The 22,981-nt window shown below is 44.0% G+C and overlaps 1 protein-coding gene across 1 annotated transcript in view; it reads left to right on the plus strand.

Annotated features, from left to right (window-relative positions):
• Nucleotides 1–22,981, plus strand: part of arhgdig (Rho GDP dissociation inhibitor (GDI) gamma) — a 36,776-nt gene that overhangs the window by 10,484 nt on the left and 3,311 nt on the right. The window contains exons 2-4 of the mRNA XM_076266183.1: nt 6,299–6,475; nt 12,547–12,630; nt 22,339–22,415. Of these exons, the coding sequence (XP_076122298.1) occupies nt 6,304–6,475; nt 12,547–12,630; nt 22,339–22,415 (333 nt within the window). The 5' untranslated portion in view covers nt 6,299–6,303. The remainder of the gene's footprint in view (nt 1–6,298; nt 6,476–12,546; nt 12,631–22,338; nt 22,416–22,981) is intronic.

Here is a 22,981-nt window from a genome sequence, read left to right on the forward strand (position 1 = left end):
CGTTGCCTACGATAGGCCTAGTGAAACTTCCCTTCACCAAGTTCAGTCCGAAATAATTATTCACCATAAAATAGTTTGAACGTAGGCTAAACCCGACGTACAGGAATGCCACTTGCGCCAAATTTATAGGAGTCATTGCAGATGAAAAGACGTCTTAAAATTGCCAACAATGCATACAACGACCGAACGATAGAGATACAGATATCGCCGAAAAGGAGTGCGTCATTGACCGCGGTTACATGCAGGGAGTAACCCGGTTTTCAACAGCAATATTCGTTTTGCGCGCGAGTTGTGTAAACTCATTCTGATGGCATCAATCAATTTAATCCGGTATTTGGCGCAAACCGAATATCGCTGCTACATTTAAAGCCCGAATATTCCCTGCATGTATACAGTGGTCATTGTGTACGGTGAATTGAATGGACACATTTAGATCGAGCATGGCAAGTCATTGCAATAGCCTATAATAATAGGCCTACCATTTCGTTACTGCATTAACCATGTTCTTATTGAAAATTTAAAAATACTAAAATTAAAAAGTAAATTGCATTGTGGGGCTGTCAAATGATTATTGCAATCATCATTGCAAAATCACATAAAAATCCCCCAGGCTACTTGGAACATCTCTTTAAATTGTGCTCAAATACATTTCTATGGAAGATGCTAGCATGGCGAGCTGGTTTAGCCAAGGCCTAAAGATCATGAAGGATAGTATGTAAAACATTGAGCCATGAGATGTGCAGTTTGAAGCCCTAAAAGACGTGCACTGTTAATTTACTCACTGTTATTTTTATTTAATACATCTTGAGATGTTTTAAGTTTAAATTTCAGCTCAGTGAAGCACTTAAAGCACCAACACTTCATTAAGTTACTTTTCTTGTAGAATTGTAAATCATAAGTCATAGGACAACCTATATAGGACAGTAATTAAGGGGAAAAAAGTGAACCTGCTGCGGTGTTAAATGCGATGTGGTTGAAAATTTGGGTGCACCTAACTTTTGTGCTGGTGCACCTAAGAAAAAAAAGTTAGGCGCACCAGTGCAACCAGTGCAAAAAGTTAGTCTGGAGCCCTGGAGGGGGCAAAGGGGAGGAGGTCATGGGAGTTCTGTAGCATAGTAGTGGACAGAGCAAACAAGGAAGAGGCTTTGTAGAGACCCGCCCCCAATAAAAAGTTGAAAGGACTTGTGAGGTAGAAGCGAGTTAGCCAGTAGGAGTTTAGTGGAATCTAGAATGTTATGTGCCGCTCCTGGAGCCAGCTTCAGCGTTGTGCCCGCTCGGTCATTGAAAGAGTTCCTTCATCAAGAAGTATTGGATGTAACTGTAGCGATATAGGAAGTACAGTTCGTAAGCCTGTAAACTTGGTGTTCTTGTTTACGTATTCCTGTTTTCAGGCGTGATCTTGCTATTTCATGTCCTTCTGAAAGACGTTGCTCGTTGTAAACAGTTTCTCTTGCGGGTGAAAGGAATATGGCATAGCAGTGCACTAGCTGTTCATCAGCTGCCTTCATTGTGTAGTTTGGTATGTGCCACAAACTTTGCTGACCCGTGCAAATATGTTGAGCAGGGGCCTCAAATAAGCTTGTTCTTTGAGCATTTGACGTAGACAAGAACCCTCAACAAATCACATACGCTGTCTCCCCATGCCCTCCCTGTCTGGTCAGTGCACCACACTGACCTGTCCATCCAGGGGTTTCCCAGAAAGGCAATGACGTGTTAATGGACATGGACCATGGTGTCGAAATACTGCTGCCCACAATACATCAAAGCTTCATGCAATAGCACTTGCTTTAAGTGTGTGTGTGTGTGTGTGCGTGTGTGTGTGTGTGTGTATGTGACTGTGTGTGTGTGTGAGTGTGTTTGTGTGTGTATGCTTTGAAGTTCAACCAACACACTTTAATCACTTAGACCCCCCCCCCCTTTCCCTGCCCCCCACCCTTCACACAAAAGGAGTGATGCCATTGAAGTGCTTTAAATGGACCTACTGAGCCAATTAAAAGGCCTTTTGCTACCCCTCAAACGTATTACAGTTGTTATTTAACTCGGCTGACCCAGGCTAATAACTGTCACTTTTCCCGCTCATTAATAAAGATGGCCCACAGCTAATGGGCATTGTTAGAGACAGTGTGTGCCAGTCTGTTGGGTCCAGCGCCAGTCTGATGTCCCTGGGGGCTACCTCCAGATGCCCGCCTCCCCTATCTCCACCTCCCTGCCCGGGCCTCCCTCATTCTCTCTCTCTTCTCTATCTTTCTCCATCCTTCTCTTTTTCTGTGTTGCACTTGCTGTCTATCTCACTGTATCAGTCCCTTCGGTCTGTGTCTATCAGTCTGTCTGACTGGCTGGCTGGTTTACCTTTCTCTTAGCCTGATGCAAACACCAGATTTTCCATTTTAGGATTGAATGGTGGAATATAGTTCAGCCTGGCATGCAAGCACAGGTCAATAAAATGTGTTCTTATGTTTACAGTCGTGACAGGTTTGATGATCATTTTCACCAGACCTCTTTTTTGCAATGTGAAGAACACAAGGACCCTAGTATATCACTCTGTGCTTTAGGTTCCCCAAATGTATTACTACCTATGACCCCTTAGCATTTTGAGAGATGGTAGCATTTAGAGATATCACCTCCAAGACCTCCAAGTGCTCTTCCCAGATAACCAGTGTTTGAACCGTGCTTGAAGCAGGAGTTGCCTGGGTGGGACCTGTTCTGGAGTCAGTCTTGGGTTTGTGTTAGTGTTTGGCTTTGAGACATGCTTTAGACTCATATGTTCTGCTCACAGTAAATCCATATAAATAATTAGCTAAACGTGCCCCTAATGCCCCAGGATATCGGTCTGGTGAATAACTAGCATGCAAAGTATGAGCTTGTGTGACACCCTCGACGAGAATATACGCTCTACGAGGTATCGAAGAGGCCAGAGACAATCAATAAGAAGTTTTATAGCACGCCCGAAGGTCTCTCTCTCTCTCTCTCTCTCTCTCTCTCTCTGTCTCCCTGATTGCCGCATTCATTTGTGTGCGGTGTTTGTACAGTGCTAATTGGCTCGTTGTCCCTTTGTCGGGAAAGGGCCCTTGGAAGCAGTCAATCTCATCAGCCCTCCCCTTCCTTTGTCACGCGGGGGCTCAGTCGGAGAAGGGTGAATACAGAGCGTGGTAGCTGACACCTGAGGTTATGTGGAGCATGGTAGCATTTGAAATGGAAATGCTGGCGACCATGTGAATCATTCATGAGACAGTTTTTACCTCGATTATACACACACACACACACACACACACACACATATATACACACACACACACACACATACACACAGCCACACTTTCAGCAGCTCACCAGTCAGCAACAAGCCGATGTGGTAGACTATTGCAGGAAAATAATTTATGCATTCTACTTTAAATTAATTATGCACCACTCATTTTTAAAAATGAATCTGGTGAGCTCTAGTACTGTAACCACTGTTTGATGCGTACCGTATAGCAGAGCCAGCATCAGATTCAGAGCCACCTTCAGTGTTTGTACCAAAGACTACACTCATTGGTTTGTACGTTTCCGTATTGGAGCCAGGGTTTATTTTAAAGACAATTCCGTGTAGCCTTGTGACCCACACACACTTCCTCTTATTGTCTGCCTGGACAGATTGGCTACTTTCCTCTGGCTCTGTGAAACTTCTACTCTTTAGTTTCACATGTGTTGGAGGTGTTTTTTTGAGTCGTCATTGGTTTTAAATCAGGGTTGAACTTTTTATAAATGGTCAGAAATCAGAAAAACTGTTTAGAGGTAGTATGTGACTTAGTGTACAATATGCCTATGCCCATGCACTTGGTGCCACATTAATAGACTTGGCTCTTTGTTGTCTACTCTGAACGTAGAGGCTCTGGCACAGGGCTGAGCTAAGCAAGGTCATTGTCAAAGAGGAAGTAAGCATGTCACCAGAGTGCTGCAGACATGTTCAGCCCAGCCATTGGCCTTTGTGCACTTACACACAATGGGCCTGCTTGTGGGCCTGCTTGCCAGATCTCTACTGGTCAAGGGTGTTGGTCAAAACGTTTTCTTTTTGTGTGTGTGTGTGTGAGAGAGAGAGAGAGAGAGAGCAGGTAAGTATCATAAATGTGTGTGTGTGTGTGTGTGTCTGTGTATGTGTCTGTGTGTGTGTGTATGTTATTCAGAGCATGCAGAATAGAAGATTACAGGTGGTTTGTGTCTGTTTCTTTCCTCCTCCTCTGTCTCTCCAAGCCTGTAACCAAGGGGACCTAATCTCAGTGGGCCTCTAAATTGTCTGTGTCTAGACAGGTGTAAGCGGTGATGTCACCGTTAAGCATCTCACCCCATTGGAACTTCAGAATGAGCTTTGGTGGTGATAACTCTCTCACACACACACACACACACACACACACACACACACACACAGGCTCTGTCCCCCTTTCTCTCTTATGGCGAGCCACTCTATCGTTTAGGCTAATTAAGAAGATGAATAACCCCGCCTCGGTCCAGACTCACAGAGCAGTGTGGGCAGGCAGCTCACCCAGGCTTTTCTGAATGTCCTCGTTTAGGAGAAATCAATGGACCCGTCTTTATGGAATGCCCAGCTTCACAGTCTCGAAAACACATGTGTCACAGTGTGTGTGTGTGTGTGTGTGTGTGTGTGTGTGTGTGTGTGTGTGTGTGTGTGTGTGTGTGTGTGTGCGTGTGTGTGTGCATGTGTGTGTGCCTGTGTGTGTGTGTACGATATGGTCACTGGCCTGAGAAATCTTGTATTGGTTTTAATAATGCCCCCCCCCCCCCCGGTCTCACCATCTGGGTTAATGAGAGTCCACAAGCCTTTCTTAATAAATCTTAGATGACAGCGTGGCCATTGGAGCCTGCTGAACGGGCTCACACTCTGATGTGGGTCATCACAAACCTCGTACTTGTTCGTCCAGAAATGACCAGAAGTGAGCCAGTGAGTGGAAGAAGTGAGGGAGCAAGTGGGCGAGCGAGCGAATGAATGCCGTCCAAGAGGTCCTTCCTCCCAAATGAAGTGGCGAAACGAGAATGTATCGGCGCCACCATCAGTGTCAGGCCCGCTTGGGTGGCGTCCCACCACCGTCCGCAAATGAGAACATATTGCCCCTCCCGGATAATGGTAGTGATGAATGCGGGAGGCGGTGGCCCATAACAGCATTATTGAAATTGAATTAAGCTTATGGGGGAATTACAGAGCAGAGGCCTGACCAAGATAGAGAGACGAGAGGCAGGCAGACAGATAGGCTCAGGGTACGCTTACACACACACACACACACGCACACACACACACACACACGCATAACAATGGCACTGCTGCTAAGGGTACGCTTACACGCACATACACACAGACACACACACGGCAATGGCACTGCTGCTAAGGGTACGCTTACACACACACACAACAACGGCACTGCTGCTAAGGGTACGCTTACACACACACACACAACAACGGCACTGCTGCTAAGGGTACGCTTACACACACACACACACACACACACACACACACACACACACACACACACACACACACACACACACGACAACGGCACTGCTGCTAAGGGTATGCTTACACGCACATACACACAGACACACACACGACAATGGCACTGCTGCTAAGGGTACGCTTACACACACACACACAACAACGGCACTGCTGCTCAGGGTAGGCTTACACACACACACACGACAACGGCACTGCTGCTCAGGTTACGCTTACACACACGCACAGACACACACACACACGACAATGGCACCGCTGCTCAGGATACGCTTACACACACACGACAACGGCACTGTTGCCCAGTATTTTCAGTGGCTTGCATGGCGCAAGAACGGTTTCCTTGCACAACAATGTTGGACTTTGACTGCGGTGTGCGGTGACGACTACTATTTTGTGCTGAAGTGCAGCACATACCATTTCTTATCTGAAAGCCAGTGTGGCTTTGAAAACAGAAAGCAAGCTTACTGTATGGTGCCACTAATAAAGGGGCTCAATGAATCTCTCCAGTGAGACAGGTGACACACTCACGTTTGTGAACTGGTGTTGCTGACCACTCCAGGTTTCATGGTTCCTAAAGGTAAAAGCAACCAATTTTGAGAGGTGGCTTTTATCCAAAGCAACACAGACTCGCAATGGCTGGGTCAGGCATTGAACCCAGATGGGTCAAATGATGACGTCACCACTGCTACACCACGCCCACAACTATGTTAACATATGTGTGTGTAATGAAACTCATAGACTTCTACTTGCCCCCCCCCCCCCACCCACCCTCCCCCCGTGCTTCTCTCTCCCTCTCAGGCATCATGGCTGACAAAGAGACCGACACGCCCATTGGGGACGAGGCGGATGAGGCTGACCTGAACTACCAGCCCCCGGCCCAGAAGTCCCTGCAGGAGATCCAGGAGCTGGACAAGGATGACGAGAGTCTCACCAAGTACAAGCAGGCTCTCCTGGGCTCAGGCCCGGTGGTTGCAGGTGAGCACATTGTCCTTTCATTCCTGGACCATGAGGGGGTCAGACGCAAGGCTGTTGGTTTAAAAGCCTCAGATAAGCTGCATGGTCCCAGTTCAAATAACTCATCCACTTTTCAGCAGAGCTTCTCTTCAACTGGTTTCTTTTGTAAATCAGTTTTTTGGGAAACTCCTGTCCGTAGGAGTAGTACAATCTGAACATGACATTATGGTAACCAGGAGAGACAGGAGAAATGAGATGTCCTGAAGGAGAGACAGAGAAATGAGATGTCCTGCTCACTCATGCATTACCTCTTAGGCTAGAATAAACAGACACGCAAATTGCAGAGAATATTAACTGATACCAAAGCCTAAAAATATCATATTAAACATGGACTATTCCCACTTATTGACCCTGATAATGAGGTAATATTTGATAGTTCTCGAGACATAAATTAATACTTATTTAAATACAATGCGTTTAAAACAGGCATGAACTTTTTAAAAAAAATGATAATTCCAGCATATAAAGATCTTTTCTTGGTCTATCTACTAATTTATTGGCGTTAATAAATCCATACAAACTTGTTGGAAACCGAAAATTGATAGACGTGGGAGGGAACTTTTCGCCTTGACAGTTTGGACCAATGATCGCACAATTCCGACTAAAAACGCTTCCCCACGTATCGGCCCTTTCTCCTCTGTCCTCTCCTCGTTCTCACCTCCTCTGGTTGTAATTAGAGAAATTAGACACCCTCAATAATGTCCAGCTTTTATTGATTTTCAGGGGCACAAGCTGAAGGACTGAGGACCGAGGAAAGAGGCGCATGAAAATACATGTAGAGGGATGGGATGCACCTTATGTGTCTGTGTGTGTGTGTGTGTGTGTGTGTGTGTGTGTGTGTGTGTGTGTGTGTGTGTGTGTGTGTGTGTGTGTGTGTGTGTGTGTGTGTGTGTGTGTGTGTGTGTGTGTGTGTGTGTGTGTGTGTTTGTGTGTGTGTGTGTGTGTGTGTGTGTCTGTGATCAGTATTTCACACAGCAAGTCCCAGCCTTCTCTGTCACGGGCCTCCAGGGGTTTCCATCTCCCACTAGGCCAGTTGTGCTTGAACAGTCTCAGATCCCTGGAGTAATTCAGTCCTGCCTCAAAACCCTTCAAACCTGTGAGGGAGGCTGCCTCTGCTTTGCCGTAGGGCCAGGAGAGAGAGAGAGAGAGAGGGAGAGAGAGAGCTTGTCTTCTCCCTATTAGAGAGCAACATCCTTTGAACTTCCTAAACCACACTTACGCCTCCTTTTCCCACAAATGTATATCAACACACACACCCACATGCACACCAACACCCCCAACATTAAAATTCAGGACTTTGACCCAAATCTTGTTCCCGTGAAATTGGGAACAGCTCCCAAAAAAACACTACAGCTCAGCACTAATAGATTTGGTTTTCTCCCCTAGAAATGGCTATTAGTATTCTGCGTTGGCTTATATGGGATAGGGGTGCTCAGCTGGAGGTAAAAAACCCAATTTACCACTCCAAGTGGGCACCCGGGGTATTAGGGGAAGATTAACCTTTACTGTATGCCTACAGCATCAAATGGACTTTGAGTTTTAATGAGTTCCTGAGTTCTACTACCAGAGCAAAGCTTGGAAACTTTTTTGAAAGGTGTCTGCCCGCCTTTTTAAATGTGATGTTCATTACTGAAAAATATTGCACTTATTAACTTAAACTGAGGATGAAATAATACCACAAGTGCCACATAAAATAAAAGGGAAAATAGGCATGACAAATCAACAAAGCCTGTTTGGGAGTTGTTTCTAGTTACTGCTCCAACACACAAATTACTAACATTGCAATGAATTCCTAAAAATTGATTGTCTAGTTCCCTGTTAAGTGTTTTCTAGTTTGTGTGACAGAGATGCTCTGCAGTGAAGTGGGTCATTTGCGTAGAACAGCTCATGAGTCAGTAATGATTCACCTTTATATTCATGATTATGGCTCTAAGGCTGTTAGTAGCGGCCCCTGGCCTGTGTAACGACCCTGAGTGCTGAGCAGCCTTTCGAGAGATTAACATCTCATATTTCACTTTCGCGGGGGGAAGATGTTCTTACAGTGCCACAGCCATCACAACCAATCAGATCTCTCTGTGATGGCAGCTGAATTGGTGCGGGCATGAGAGCAGAGGATAATGGAGGTGGATGGTGTGTGTGTTTGTGTGTCTCTGTGTGTGGTGTGGTGTGTGTGTGTGTGTGTGTGTGTGTGTGTGTGTGTGTGTGTGTGTCTTAAGCTATGCACTTTTGATTCAGCCTCAAAACTACTCTGTTGTGCTGAAGGACCCTCTGAATGTGGCGCTCAGACGCTCTGCCTCATCCCCTTCTCACAGCCGTGGGACGCTCCTCAGTGATGGGAATATTAACCTCGGCCGTTTCTCAGAGATGCTTGTGGCACTTGGCTCCTTTTTAAAATGTCTTTTAATTTGTCATGTTTTGTTCTCCAGGATGATATATGAATTTGAGAGGACACAATAAATCAGCTGGGCGTGTGTTTGTGTGTGTGTGTGTCCAAGGGTGCTGAATTGTACAACTGTGAGTGTGTGTGTGTGTGTGTGTGTGTGTGTGTGTGTGTGTGTGTGTGTGTGTGTGTGTGTGTGTGTGTGTGTGTGTGTGTGTGATAACATGTAGTGATAACATGTTTGCATTGTGTGTTTTGTCCTTGGGTTATAGCTGCATGTGTACAATTTGAGGGCTTGTTTATGCCCTCAGTGCATGACTAACAGTACTTCCTCTAGTTCAGCCCCCCCCCCCATAAACACACACACACACACAAATAGCCCTCTGCTTTTGACATTCCCACACTCAGTTTTTTGTTTATGCAATGCCTAGACACTGGTTAGCCACTGCAAAGAGAACAGAGATTAGAGAGAAACATCTCTTTCATATTGTACCTTTTGCAATGTAGGGAATTTCATGCATTCTTTATGGAACTGCCCAGAGGTGTTTTCTTTCTTGAATACTGTAGTTACAATTTATCCAATTTAACAAACATCACATTTCCAATGGATCCTGCAGTACATCTTTTGTTTAATGATTCAAAATTTCACATCACAGAGAAAACACGAAAACTTTGGTTAGCAGGTATGACCGCAGCCAAAAAATGAGTGGTTCAGAGATTGCTTCCACTCCATGATCTTTCTGTAAAACACTGGTTGTATACTCTATTAGACATTATGTACCTAGAACTTTCCTCAGCAAGAATTAACCATGCAAAGCCTTCCACTATCAATAATTGGCTACATGGCATTGCTACGATTAAAAAGTTGCTTTGTAAATAGGTGTTTTTTAAATTTATTTTCCAATCCTCTTTTATAATGTGTGTGTGTTTGTTTTCAAACATGCATTTGTACTCCGCTGACCAATGCTGATCCATGTGTTGGTAAGGGATTGGGTGGGATGGGGGGGGGGGGTTATTGATAAATGCTGTGTATATTTCCCTATGTTGAAAAATCAATAAACATTGCATTACAAAAGAGAGAAACATCTCATATCACCTAATCTGATCTCTACTGGACATCAACATGGAAGGAAAGCCCAAAAGCTATACAAAGTCAAATAAAACATTTTTTTTTAGTAAAACGAAGGATGTCTTGATGAATCCTCTTGATTCTGTCTTCTGAGACTGAAATGTCAACATACTGCTGCTGTATTAGCAGGCCAGGAACCCTCCAAATAGATGAGCAGTCCTGGCTGCCAATTGTTTTGCTCGGGCAGAGCACACTGACAGGAAGGGGGCGGGCTCTTTGGGCTGTGCCTGAGTCTTGCTGAAAAGCAAGAAATGCTGATGTAACTCACAGCACAAATATTCATGGATAATAGGTTTGTAGTACATCAGAAATTATGAATATTCCAATGACCTAAAACACCCACTAGTGTTTTCTGACATTTTGGCCTAAGCCTTTGGCAGAGGAGACCATTTTTATTTTCCCAGCCTGACTTTTCGCCCCAACCAGCACAGGAGCAGTTTTCCTCATCATTTGTTTATTTGGGTTTCGTTGCGCAGTGGGTGTATTTGCCACAGGGGACCTCTGCCATTATTTTTAATGTGTGTGCATTGAGTGTGTGTGTGTGTGTGTTTTTGTGTGTTTATTTGTGTGTGTGTGTGTGTGTGTGTGTGTGTGTGTGTCCTCTCTGGTGTGAGTAGTGAGAGTGGCCATGGCTCCATGGGAGTGTGTCTGAGCCGTGACACACATCATGCTCCAGGACAGTGGCTTCACTGGCAGGGTGTCAGAAGCCGTCACCTTGGTGATAGCCTCCCCCCGGCGGAATGTGCTGAAGTGGCATGATGTTGGGTGGGGGAAGGTGGGTAGGGGTGGTGGAGGGTGGGCTACAAGAGCAGGGGAGAGCGCAATGGATTCCATCATCTTCAAGCACAAAATGTCTCTGTTGCTCACAAACTCCCTGTGGAAGAGATCATTTTTAACTCTCCGTCTAGTGACCAGGTCACTGCAGGGCTGAGAATAGAAAGCAGAGAAATGAAAGGCCTGTTGTCTCAAACAAACAGAGCAGATGTACTATTCTGTACATACACACTATAGCTATACTGAGCTATACTGTATATCTGTCTGTCTGTATCTGTTTCATGTTTCATGTTTAATCAAGCCACTGTTTCCTCTCAAGACCTGTTGGTGAAGTGACTGTTGAACTACATACACCCTGCTGTAGGGAAATATACAGCACCTGTGGGTTGACATGTATTTTACCTTAAGCCTCATACATGTACTTCTCTAATTGTGTGTTAAATGTTTCTGTTTCATTTCTGTATCTGAAAACCTCCTACATTTTAGAAGCCTTGTCCTATTAACCTAATATGGTAGCATTTGGACCACATTAGCTTCCTCTTAGTGTTCATTTACTGCCCTAAATGGAGAAGAAAAGGCCCTTCTTCATGAAAGCTATAAGCTTCCATTAGAGCCTTCTTTAATTCCTGTCTCTCATAAGCGGCATGAATTAAAAACCCTTCATGATGTTTGGAAGGATGAGAATTAAATTGGAAACATTATTTTTTTCCAGCACCATCTGTGCCAATACATTGCCAGCCGCTTTCATGTGAAAATGGAAACATTCATATAGCCCTGTTGCTCACCTCTTCCTCCTCCTCTTCCTTTTCCTCCATCTCCATTGCTCTTACATGATTCAGTCTCGTTGATCCCCACTGCTGGTCGGCTGAATGAGGGGGGACACATGTTGAACATTAACACGCCACGAATGCCAGTCTCACCACACGCCCACATTAGTTCCCATAATTCATGTGTCGAGCATTAAAGGGGAATTCTGCCACACTCAATGCCCTCAGACTGTAGCACCGTAACTGCCTGGAGGCTCTAACTATTGGCTGCAGCAACTTGAGCTAGGTAAAATTGACTTTACTAAAACTGTTTTTTTTTTCCCATTACCGACAGTACTCGGTGACTTTGAGAAACAGAGATCTATGTGAAAAACTTCTCCTTTAAGCTCCCGACACGGCATGCCCCTATGTGGGTAACCAAATGCCGTTTTCGTGCATATTGGGGGCCCTGATTTAAATGGCAGGTAAAGTGCAAAGTCTATCAACAAGCAAAGTTCTTGTGCATAAACTATAGCTATAGTTTGGCATGTGGGAGCATTGAATTGACTCATCAATGTTTGAAGTTAAAGGAAAACTCCAGCAATTTTTCACATAGATCTCTGTCTCTCAAAGTCACCGAGTACTGTAGGTACGGAAAAAAAACGAGAGAAAAAACAAACAATCTGTGCTACCTAGCTCGAGTTGCTGAAGCCAACAGCTAGAGCAGCCAGGCCACTACAGTGCTACGCTCTGGGGGCAATGGGGCATGCCTAGTTATCAATCAATTTAGCTTTAGTCAGACATAGGACTGCCCTTTGCCCATTATTCAATTTCAAGGGCCTTGGGCCTTTAATGCAGTTCAATGCAGAGTTCAATGCTATAGCAATGAAACTGTCTTATTCTGCCTATGCTACCGGTTCCATCTGTGGGTTAGCATCGGGTAAACAAGGAGTGTGTGAGAAAACGCAACACCATTTCTAAGTTGTCTTCTCTTCCATCACAGACCCCACCATCCCTAACCTCCAGGTGACAAGACTGACACTGATGTGTGACCAGGCCCCTGGACCCATCACCATGGATCTCACAGGTGACCACCTCCTGTTGTACAATGTGTGACCTCATTTTGGTGTTTCTATTTTCCATAACATACATAACATACGGCTGTAACCAGTCATTTGTCATTTAATCAGATCTCATGTGGGACCTCTGTGTCCCCATTGGGATTGCGTGCATATCTTCACTATTACTATAAGTCACTCTCAGTACAAGGTTCTCCTGAAAAGATGAAGGCAGATATAGTCATGGATGTCCTTGGAATTGACTTCACAGCAGTGGTACTGTTGGTCTGTCAGCTGAACCAGAAGAGCATTGCCGCTTTCTTTTTCCTCTGCCTCACACTTCAGGCTTCGCTCCCTGGTTTTGTGAAATTACACATCACTGGTGGCAGACTGTTTCGCAATTTCCAGATCACGGAAAGTGAAAACAATTTTTTGAGGATGAGCATTGAAGCTTGACAAGAGCCATTCTCTCTGACGTGTCTGAACAAGGGTGAATTTAGTGTTTCACTCTCACCATCTCTCTCTCTTTCCATTTCTCTCTCTCCAATTCTCTCTCTCTCCCTCTCCCTAATTTTCTTTCTCGTAGGGAAATATAATGTTCTTTTCCAACAGGGCACAAATAGCCTGCAGATATGCCAACATCCTGTGCCCACGTCAGGTCTGTCTGCCTGAGAAGATTTGCAGCATGACCAAAATTAATTATCCGGCAGCCATGGCTTTCCTGGCTTAGAGACGGGAGGGAAATATGTATTCCTATTGTAATGCAACACGGTGAAGAGGAATTTGTCATTTACCACACACACAGATATTAGGGTGTGGTGTAACAATATCCACAGCCATGAGAAGCATTTTAAGGTCAAATTTTCAACATAGAATAAAGAGAAAAATGTAGTGTAGCAGTGTGTGTGTGTGTGTGTGTGTGTGTGTGTGTTTGTGTTTGTTTGTGTGTGAATTCCAATGTGGAGTATCTTAACACTGCAGTATGTGTGCCATTACATCATGCGCTCAGTGGCCACGCCCATTGGTCCAGAGACACAGTAAGTGGACACGCAGACCCGTGAGGAGCACTTATGCAGGTCACACCCCTCCCCTGCTTACATCCTTTCCTCTCTCAAGAACAATCGCCCTATTTGACATCATTCATCTAGATGTTGGTTGTGTTCTGTTGCTGACACAGCAACATCAAGGCTCCTCAGAAGCTCAGACAAAGGCTTCTGTTTGGAGAGGCAAAGAAAGAGACAGAAAAGGTGAGGGAGAGAGAGAGAGAGAGAGAGAGAGAGAGAGAGAGAGATGGCATTTGCTTAGTTGACAATATTGACAGACCCTCGGAGGGCAACACACTGCATTCTAATGAGTCACCTCCTCAGCCCGAAGAGGGATGATGTCATCCCCCCTGTGCCTCACAGGGCCAGGGAGGAGGAGGTGGCGGAGGAGGCGGTTGGAATCAATCTTGGGTCGGAGCGGCTTTGTACCTGTCAGGGCTGGGAGAGCCGAGGCCACGTGGGCTGGGCTGGAGGGAGCGCTGGCGGTCGATGTGCTCGGAGGCGCTCGCGTTCTCACTCCCTCCCTCGATCTGTCTGTCTGTCTGCCCCTGTCTCGCTTTTCTGGTTTTATTCTGTCTCTTTTTTGCATCTTTTTCTCTCTTTTACTCACTTGCTGTTTTTTTCCTGTCTCCTGTCTCTTTTCTTTCTCTATCGCTTTCGTTTGCATCTCTCACAGACTGTCTGTTTCCCTCTAGCTCCCGCTTTCTCTCTCTCTCTCCCTCCCTCTCTCTCCCCTTCCCTCTATCTCTGTCTCCCTCCCTCTCTCTCTCCCACTCCCTCCCTCCCTCCCTCCAGCGTTTGGCTCGAGGGAGGCTCTTCTGTCTCCTGAGCAGCAGTCGGAGCCATGCGAAAGGTCATATCGTTGCTAGGCAATGAAATGACCCTTTGCGGATCTAGTCCCTTTTTCTCTTCCTGGAAGGAGGAATCCAAATCCCCCAGAGATATGATCCGTCACCATAATAACATAATGGTGTATAACAACACATTGTGAAGACTCTTCCTTACCTCACACCCTCCACTTATATTATGTCTTGACATCTACATTATACATTAGCCTTTATGGCATATTTGAGTTATTTCCTGATTGAGTTCACGTGTAATTATTATGAATGGCATGTAAATATGAACTATATTATACCAGTTTGCGTAAGAAGCAGATGTTGGAACAGAACATACAGACAGAGCCTAGCCATTACTCAAACGTCATGCATTTCATGTGGTATCCTCCCAGTGACTAACCAAAGGGGTGAGGTGTGCGTTTTACACCCTGATATTGCAACATTGTTTGCATAGTGTATTTCTACAAAGTGCTAGTTTTAGTTATGATCACTGAATCATACCTAACAATCTTTAATTTCTGTATGAATTGTTAATTTTTTTGGTATGCGTCAGTGTTAATCACAAAAAAAATGCTCTGACAGGTCTTTGCAGTGCATATTAAAATGACAAAATGCTTACTTTAGGCAACGATACAGTTGATTTCTTTATTAACAGATTTTGGAAAACAGATAGGAAAACAAAACTTTAAAACTCAAGACAATAGATTGGACAGATTCCGTAATCCCTTAAAGGAACCGTATGTAAGATTGTAGCTAAAACTGGTACTGCAATTACTTTCAAATTATTGTGGAGCGGTGTATCCCCTCCCCCTCCCCCCTGACTGGCAGAGCTGGCAACCCGGATGCCGAAACACTACTGACTTTGTGATTAGTAGATAGGTAGAGGGTGGCGCATCAGGCCAAAACACAAAATGACAACATCAACATCAGTTGAGGGCTGCAACTTCACTTTTTAAATGACAATATCCTGACCGGACTACTGTTGTCAGTGATATAAGTATTTGAAATGAACATGATTTCTTAATGTCTAGTGACATATCAGGGCCATTTTATGATTAATTGAAATACATTTCTTACATACGGTTCCTTTAAAACCAAAATCTTAAACAAAACAAAAGTCGACTTTATGGTGACTATCCATTGCTGCTGTCTCTGCAGGCAGGGGAGGAAAGGTATTGCATGGACTTTAGTCAGCTGCCAAGTGGATCACACGTTCATTTCAACATCAGAATTGTGTGAAGGAAGTGGCCTTGCAACAGAGCTTCCTCTGTCAGCAGCAAAAATAAAACACCATACATCTCACTCAGATCGAGGTCGTTCTCAAGCATAACCATAGCACAGTATTTTCGAAATGAGTGTAAATTGTTTTGCCCATTCAAATCTGTCAGGTCATGACGCCAGGGATATAGACAGATGTGAATATACTGCTGAAGATGTTCATGTACAGTAGATATGGCTAAGTGCTGCTCTGGTACCTATAGTTTAAGGGTACCTATAATTCACCAAGAAAGACATCAGACAGGAAGAAACCTATCTGTCCCTCAGAGCTTATACCTGGTGCTCGGTGTGTTGTCTTGTTTCTTAATTAAGTGTGCTTGCTTAAGTGTGCTTGCTGAAAGCAACACTTATTGTTCTTCTTAAGTTTTATTATTCCCGTCTCCCTAATTTTTTGTCAGCTCTAGCGCCTAGGCCCTTTGAGACAGAGACACCGTTCCAACTTTAAAACGTCCGGTCAGTACCGGTGTAAGTTGGTCGCGAAGATGACGTCAGGTGGGCGTGTCGTTCGTCCGCCATATTGGATTGAATAGAAAGCGAAACTAAATTTTCACAGGTCACAAATTTGGTCCGAACACCACGAAACTTGACGTACATTATCCTTGGACCAAGCCTCACAAAAGTTACCAGAAGAATTTTTGATTTTCGAAAGCGTTTGCCCGTCACAGCCAAACGAAATCGGCGGCGAAGCTCCGAAACAGGAAGTCGTCCATATCTCAGGAACACTGTCACATATCGATACCAAATTTTGTATATGAACTGGGGACTCCAGTGTGAGGGTGCATAAGCTAAAAAAAAAAAAGACATATTCCAAAAGTTTCCATCATTTGGCAAACCACCCACAGGTATTTGGTAACTCTCACCATTCACCTTTGCACCATTCACCTTCTATCACAATGCCTTCCAAGTATGCTCAATGTCTCTGGGCAGCCACAATGTCTCCGGGCAACCTTGCCCAATTATGAAATCCTTGCTCTGCCATGGGATAGTATGGACTTACAAACTGAATTAGCAAGGAGAACAGTAGCTATATATAGCTTACATAATAGAGTTGTTTTCACATTGACGGTATTCAAATAAAAAATGTCCTTATTGTTAAATATCATGATGGGAGAGTATTATTAAAAATGTTACAAGTATGCAAATGCATATGTTTACGGGCATTTAGGTTTTACTGTGTTGTTTTGTTGTAAAGACATGCAAGGCATTCTGGGCCGTAATGAACAGTGGTCGGCAGCACTCCATAGGCTACGTATTAATATGAATAGGTGTTTCTGTAAACCTAGGGACAATACTAGGTGGCAACGTTGTATTACATTTCACTAGTGTAGCCTACTTGAAATACGGTGTGAGATTCACAAGTAAGGAAGGTGCAAATATTATGTAATTTATCATGGGAAATTATTGGAAATGTTATTTCAGTTGATTTACAGAACGTGGTTTAGAGTAATATGAATTAAATATAAATATGTACAGTGTATTAGCAGTTATCTCATACAATAAGTAGAATAATGTATGTAGATGTAGCAGTAACATTTTAAATGTAGAAATAATAATATAGATATATGCAGTGTATTAACAGAATATAATAAAACAGAATAAATATGGATATTCAATATGACAAATATATAACAGATATGTACATAACATACAGCTATGTGCAGTGTGGAAACAGTGTCATTGTAGTGCAGAAACAACATTATAAGAGTAGTAAGAATAAGTCTATGTGCAGGATGAATAGTATAAAGATCAGTAGAATAACTATGTATAAATGTAATTACAGTAGGCCTATGTACATTTGTAAATAAATAGAAAACTATGGGTGAGAGGGATAAATTAATTTTATTTAATCGTAAAAGTAAATTGCATTCAATTAAATTGCAATTAAAAATCTTTCCAGTAGGCTTTAATGTCACGCAAAAAGTACAACCAAAGCTGAGCTTGATCAACTAGAACGTCTAAAGAACCAGAACTTGAGTGTAGTTTTTTGCTGGGTCCCAGGCCATGTTGGTCTGAGGGGAAATGAGAAAGCGGACAGTGCTGCTAAGCAAGCCCTCAATGAAGAAGTCACAGAATGTCAAATCCCTGCCCCAGACCTTAAACCTATACTGAACTCTTACATCTCAGATAAGTGGCAATCTGAATGGGATTAATGTACCAACAACAAGCAAGCAATGTGAATTTTGGCACATTTTCATGATCCACTGGGTCGTTATGGGCCACACAAAATACGGTGTTGCTAAAATTACTCCTATTGGGGCTATTAGAGACATGCGTTCATGAGTATCCAGCTACATTCAATGAATTAAGTAAAATACATTCACACACACAAAAAAAACATCACTGTTGTGGACATTCCTTTATTCTGAGATACATCAATAGGCTCTCAAAACAATCCCAAACAGACATAAGGTCTTTATAGAGCAAATCCATATAGATTATTTGTCAAATAAACCAGTAAAACAGAATTAGGGGATGGAATATATAACATTCACACTCATAGCTCATATTTTTAAAATAAATCAGTGAAAAAGTATCCTGACAAACAAGCAGCATTTTAATGCCTTAGTCATATTTCATAATTTCAAATTTTTCTCTAGGTTACCTGATAGCCCAGTTTGAGAGGTGCAAGACGCGTGTCATTATTTATTTTTGCAGCCAATCACTGCTGTTGTTTTATTTTATTGATTTGATTTTAGTCATAGAAGCTAAATTCGAAGGCAGGCCACAGGTAAAATCCAACGAACCGCATTCACCCCGCAAGGCAATAGTTAAATAGAGCTTTTGAGGTATTGCCACTGCTCCAACACCGAAAGGCACTGTTAGAATGCTTGGATCAAGCCAGGTGCAGCATAGCGTATGTCACTGTCTGCTCACGTTGGTGACCGGACCAGGGCAAGCACACTTTCGCAGTTCCCGCCAGAAATGCAGTCTAGTTATGATGATGTGTCTCTGATTTCTGCTACTGTGAAGAACAGTTTGTACTGTTTGATGTCTCTTCAGAGGTATCGCTGGGCTCTGCTTGGAAACCTCTGTGAGAGCTACCTTAAGCAATGTGAGAGAAATCTATATCAAGCTTGCCTGGAACATATCTTTGACTTTTTCTTTGTGATCATCATGCATTCATAATTCTTCTGACTCAGGGGCAGACCATGTTTATTTTCAGTACCAAATACAAAATGAAACATAAAAATGCAAAAATGTTCTCTACAAAACACTGAGTTGAACTACAGGTAGAAAAGGTTCAACTGGACCAAGCCCAGCTTTCCAACTCCGCTTTCATGTATTGGCCTGTCCAACGCTGAGCTGTGTTCTTGCAGCCCAAACGTCAGTGCTATTTATGGATCGGAGTATCATATTTACTTGATTAGTCAGACATCGCGTCTCCCTTTGGAAGACCACAGTGTGTGCGATGCGATTTCCGGCGGAGCCGAGCGGTGGGCATTAGGAAGCCGACTTCCTCCCTGATGGATGGGGCGAGAGCGAGGGGCCGTGCCTGCCTGACAGCTGATGATGGGCCCTTTGAGTGGTGGAGCCGCCGGAACGGAACGCCGCCTGACGGATGTGTCCGGGCGGCCAAAGCTTTGAGAGGGAGAGAGAGAGAGAGAGGGAGAGAGATGGAGGGGTGTGACAGTGGGTGGTGAGCAGGTGGTGTTGATAAGAGGGGTGTGTAGTGTAGTGTGTGTGTGTGTGTGTTTGAGAAGAGAGGGGGGTTCAAGACAGACAGTATGAATCTGGTGCGCGACTTCAACTCTCCTATTAATGTTCCTTTTTTCTTTTACTTTTCACCTCCTCTCTTCTGCCTCTTCAGTCTCCCCTCTCCACCCGTCTTCTCCCCTCCCCTATCCACCCCTCCTCTCTTATCCTCCTCTCCTCTCCACCCTTCCTCTCTTCTCCGCTTCCCTCTCTAGTCTTCCCTCCTCCCCTCTCCACCCCTCCTCTACTCTTCGCTCCTCCTCTCTATCCCTCCTCTCTTCTCCTCCTCTCCTCTCCACCCCTCCTCTCCACTCCTCCTCTTCTCCTCTCCAGTCTCTGCTGATGCCCTGATTAGGATAACAGAAGGCCTGTCTTATCTGCAGCCTCCCTAATGGAACTGGGAGAAAAGAGAGCAGGGTGGGGGGTGGGTGTTGTATATTGGGCACAGACAGCTAGACAGAGCTGAACAAGACCAAATAGATGCAGGGGGGTGAGTGGGGAGTGCCACAGAAAGAGAGAGAGAGAGTGAGTGTTGTTATCAAAGCACCTGTTTGTGTGCCAGCTCTGTCACTTCATTCTTTTCCTATTCCGACTACCCATAATCTAATGTGAGAATCACTCTGGCAGAGCTAAGACAGGGGGCTTTGTGGTTTATTACAGCAAATAAGGTCATGCTGTTCTGTTCTGTGCACCGTTGTTCAGAATGCCCGAACAGTCAACCTGTCCATAACATCAAACCCTGAGTTATGGCTTAGAACTATATTTTAAGCATCATTGCCGCTTCATGCATCTGTGCCGTGGAGAATTCACAGTCAATATGTTAAAATTAAATTACACACATTGAACACATTTTTTATCTAATAGACAGGTGATTTTTGTTAACCGGATTGGATTAAGGTTGCAGAGTTACCTTGAGTGAATTGTGCTAATGGTGCAATAAATATTTCATCATCTCTGAGGGACCCTTGCCAAAAGGCCAGGGCAACCTGTGTACATCTCCCCTTGGCATTAATGCATTTATGGGTGAGCATGCCTCTGTTGGGGGGCCCAAATGAGATTTCTTACTGCGGGCTGGGGAAAGGGAGGAGAGGCGAATTCATGTCCATGTTCACAACCACTGCACACATGAGGATGATGAAAATTATTCCCAGAGTCCATTCCAAACTGGATAATATTTTATCTTGGAAGGTCTAAATGGCCAACGAGGCAATGGCAGACTACCTTCTGTTTCAAACAGACCTTGACTCTTAAGCCAGATCACAGTTAAGTAGTCTATGTCTGCATGAGTGTTCGTGGTGGATGTTTTATTCCCCTGGCCTTTAGGTCTTTCTTTTGCCGGACTCTGAATCTCTCTTTGTATGCAGTGCACACTGGGGACAGTCTCGTTCAGTCTATCCAAGTGTGTCAGTCTCGTTCACCTTTATCTGAGTGCAGCCGACTACCTCTAGCCCGAGGGTTGCACAGTGAGTGTAGTATCTTGAGGTTAAATCATCAAGGTGGCATCCATGTCTGCACAAGTCTGTATTGGCCGAGAGAGAGAGAGAGAGAGGGAAAGAGAGAAAGACCAAGAGTGAAAGTGAAAAACCAAGGGAGAAAATTTGACAGATCGAGACAATGAGAGCGAGGGAGAAATACGATGAAGGGAGATGCGTGTTTTCACATTACTTCCTGCTACTTGTTACCTCCCGCCACCGCCGCTTGTGTTTCGAGACAGCAGGCAATGGACCGATCTGCTGTTGGCCCATTTTACGTCGCTGTAAAGATACAGCCGCTCCCTGCGGAGTCATCGGAGCCATCTACCCATAGATGCTCCTGACAGACTGTTACTGGCAAAGCAAAGAACAGAGCACGATTACACTTCTGAAACGAGCTAGTCCCATTTTATGTTTTCTTTTTTGGCATTTTTAGGCTGAGTGGAGAGGGATGGCAGTTTAATTTCATGGACATTGAATAACAACAAACATTGACTTGCCGCATTTCTTCATGCTTTAGGTACATTTCTGGATTGAGGGTGTAAAGTGATTCCCAGTGTATCATTGTTTCATTATTCATGATTACTGCAAGGTAGACCTTGGCCGACCTGATTTACGTATTTTCATGCTTGAAGATATTACTGCGTCCTCTAGAAGTGTGTCATATCGACATATTGTAGGTATTTTTTTACATTTGAATAGGTTAATGGCAAACTTGGTTCACAAAGATGTAAATGTACCAAGGAAGTAGTAAATTACAATACTGTGATGCATATTCATGTACAAACATATACAAAGGAAATGTAGATAGAAATTAATACTGCGATGGAAATGCATGCTGACTGAAAATGGCTGTGTGTGTCTGTGTGTGAACCATGGTGACACAGGGAGTTGGGTGAAGACTTCAATTGAACTCTTAATGCGGGTTTCTCAGTGCTTGCAGCCTGGCCAACAGCCACAGTCCACTCCTGTTGGTTCATTCTCCTCGAGTGTTTTCCGTAACTAAGAAATAGAAGGGAAGGCATCATCTTTTTTTTTTCTTTTACGGATCGTTTTATCACTCCGCTAACTCTGCATCACTCTCCATCTCTGTGCTTTCAGAATCCATTACAGACCACTTAAGGCAAATTTCAGAGATAAATTGATAACGCTGCAGTTATCCTGTTGACTTATTGGTATAGGAAGGCTTTTATGGCAGGCAAAGCCAAATGACCTACTGAAAAAAAAAAAAGAACTGGCATATTTGTTCTCTGATATGCTTTCTTGTCTTTGTTGCGTTATATTAAATTTTTCCTTTCACCCTGCTCTTTCTTTCTCTCTCTCTTTCCCTCTTTCTTGCTGAACGTGGGATGGTGTGAAAAAGTGTCTTGGTAATGTAATGGAGTCTGACAAACGCTCTCTCTTTCACACAGGTGACCTGGAGGCTTTGAAGAAGGCGAATTTTACCATGAAAGAAGGTGTTGACTACAGGGTGAAGATTCACTTCAAGGTGAGATGGAAGTTCACTCTCTTTTTTTCTGTGTTTTTACCATATGCTGCCATCACTGCACTGTGACTGTAAAAGGTATATCATGTGCACAATATATATTGTTCTTTACATATGGCAAGTACTGTGTAAAGTGTCATCTCCTGGGAAGAATCTCTCAAATAGGTTTATATGTAATCTGGTTCTGGAGTGCACATGTTTATAAGACATCAAAAACTAGAAAAATCTAGAAAAGTCTCTCAAATGTTTGTGAAAGCACCAGGCCTCTCTACCCTACTTGAGCTTGGCTACAGCCCCTCTTTTCGCCTCCTCTCTCACAGCAGAAAGTTCTCTGGTTTCCAAAATAGACGGCTGACATGTTTAAACATGAGGCCTTGGTTCGTATGAAAATGAAAGAGGTCGCCTACCCTCTCAAACGGTTTGGGTCCCCAAGGACAGGAGCAGCGTTTAGTGCATGCATAAACATGGAGTGGCTTTCCCAAGTAAGCAGCCTAATACACCCTTAAAATAACCGCCCTCACCAAAAAAAGAAATGATTATAGACAAACAAACATGCTCTGAAATGCAAG

This window comes from Alosa pseudoharengus, unplaced genomic scaffold (genome assembly GCF_046254945.1).
Source record: "Alosa pseudoharengus isolate Yale_2024_CS ecotype anadromous, Long Island Sound unplaced genomic scaffold, YU_APseudo_1.1 YU_APseudo_1.1_scf_4, whole genome shotgun sequence".
Taxonomy (NCBI): Eukaryota; Metazoa; Chordata; class Actinopteri; order Clupeiformes; family Clupeidae; genus Alosa; species Alosa pseudoharengus.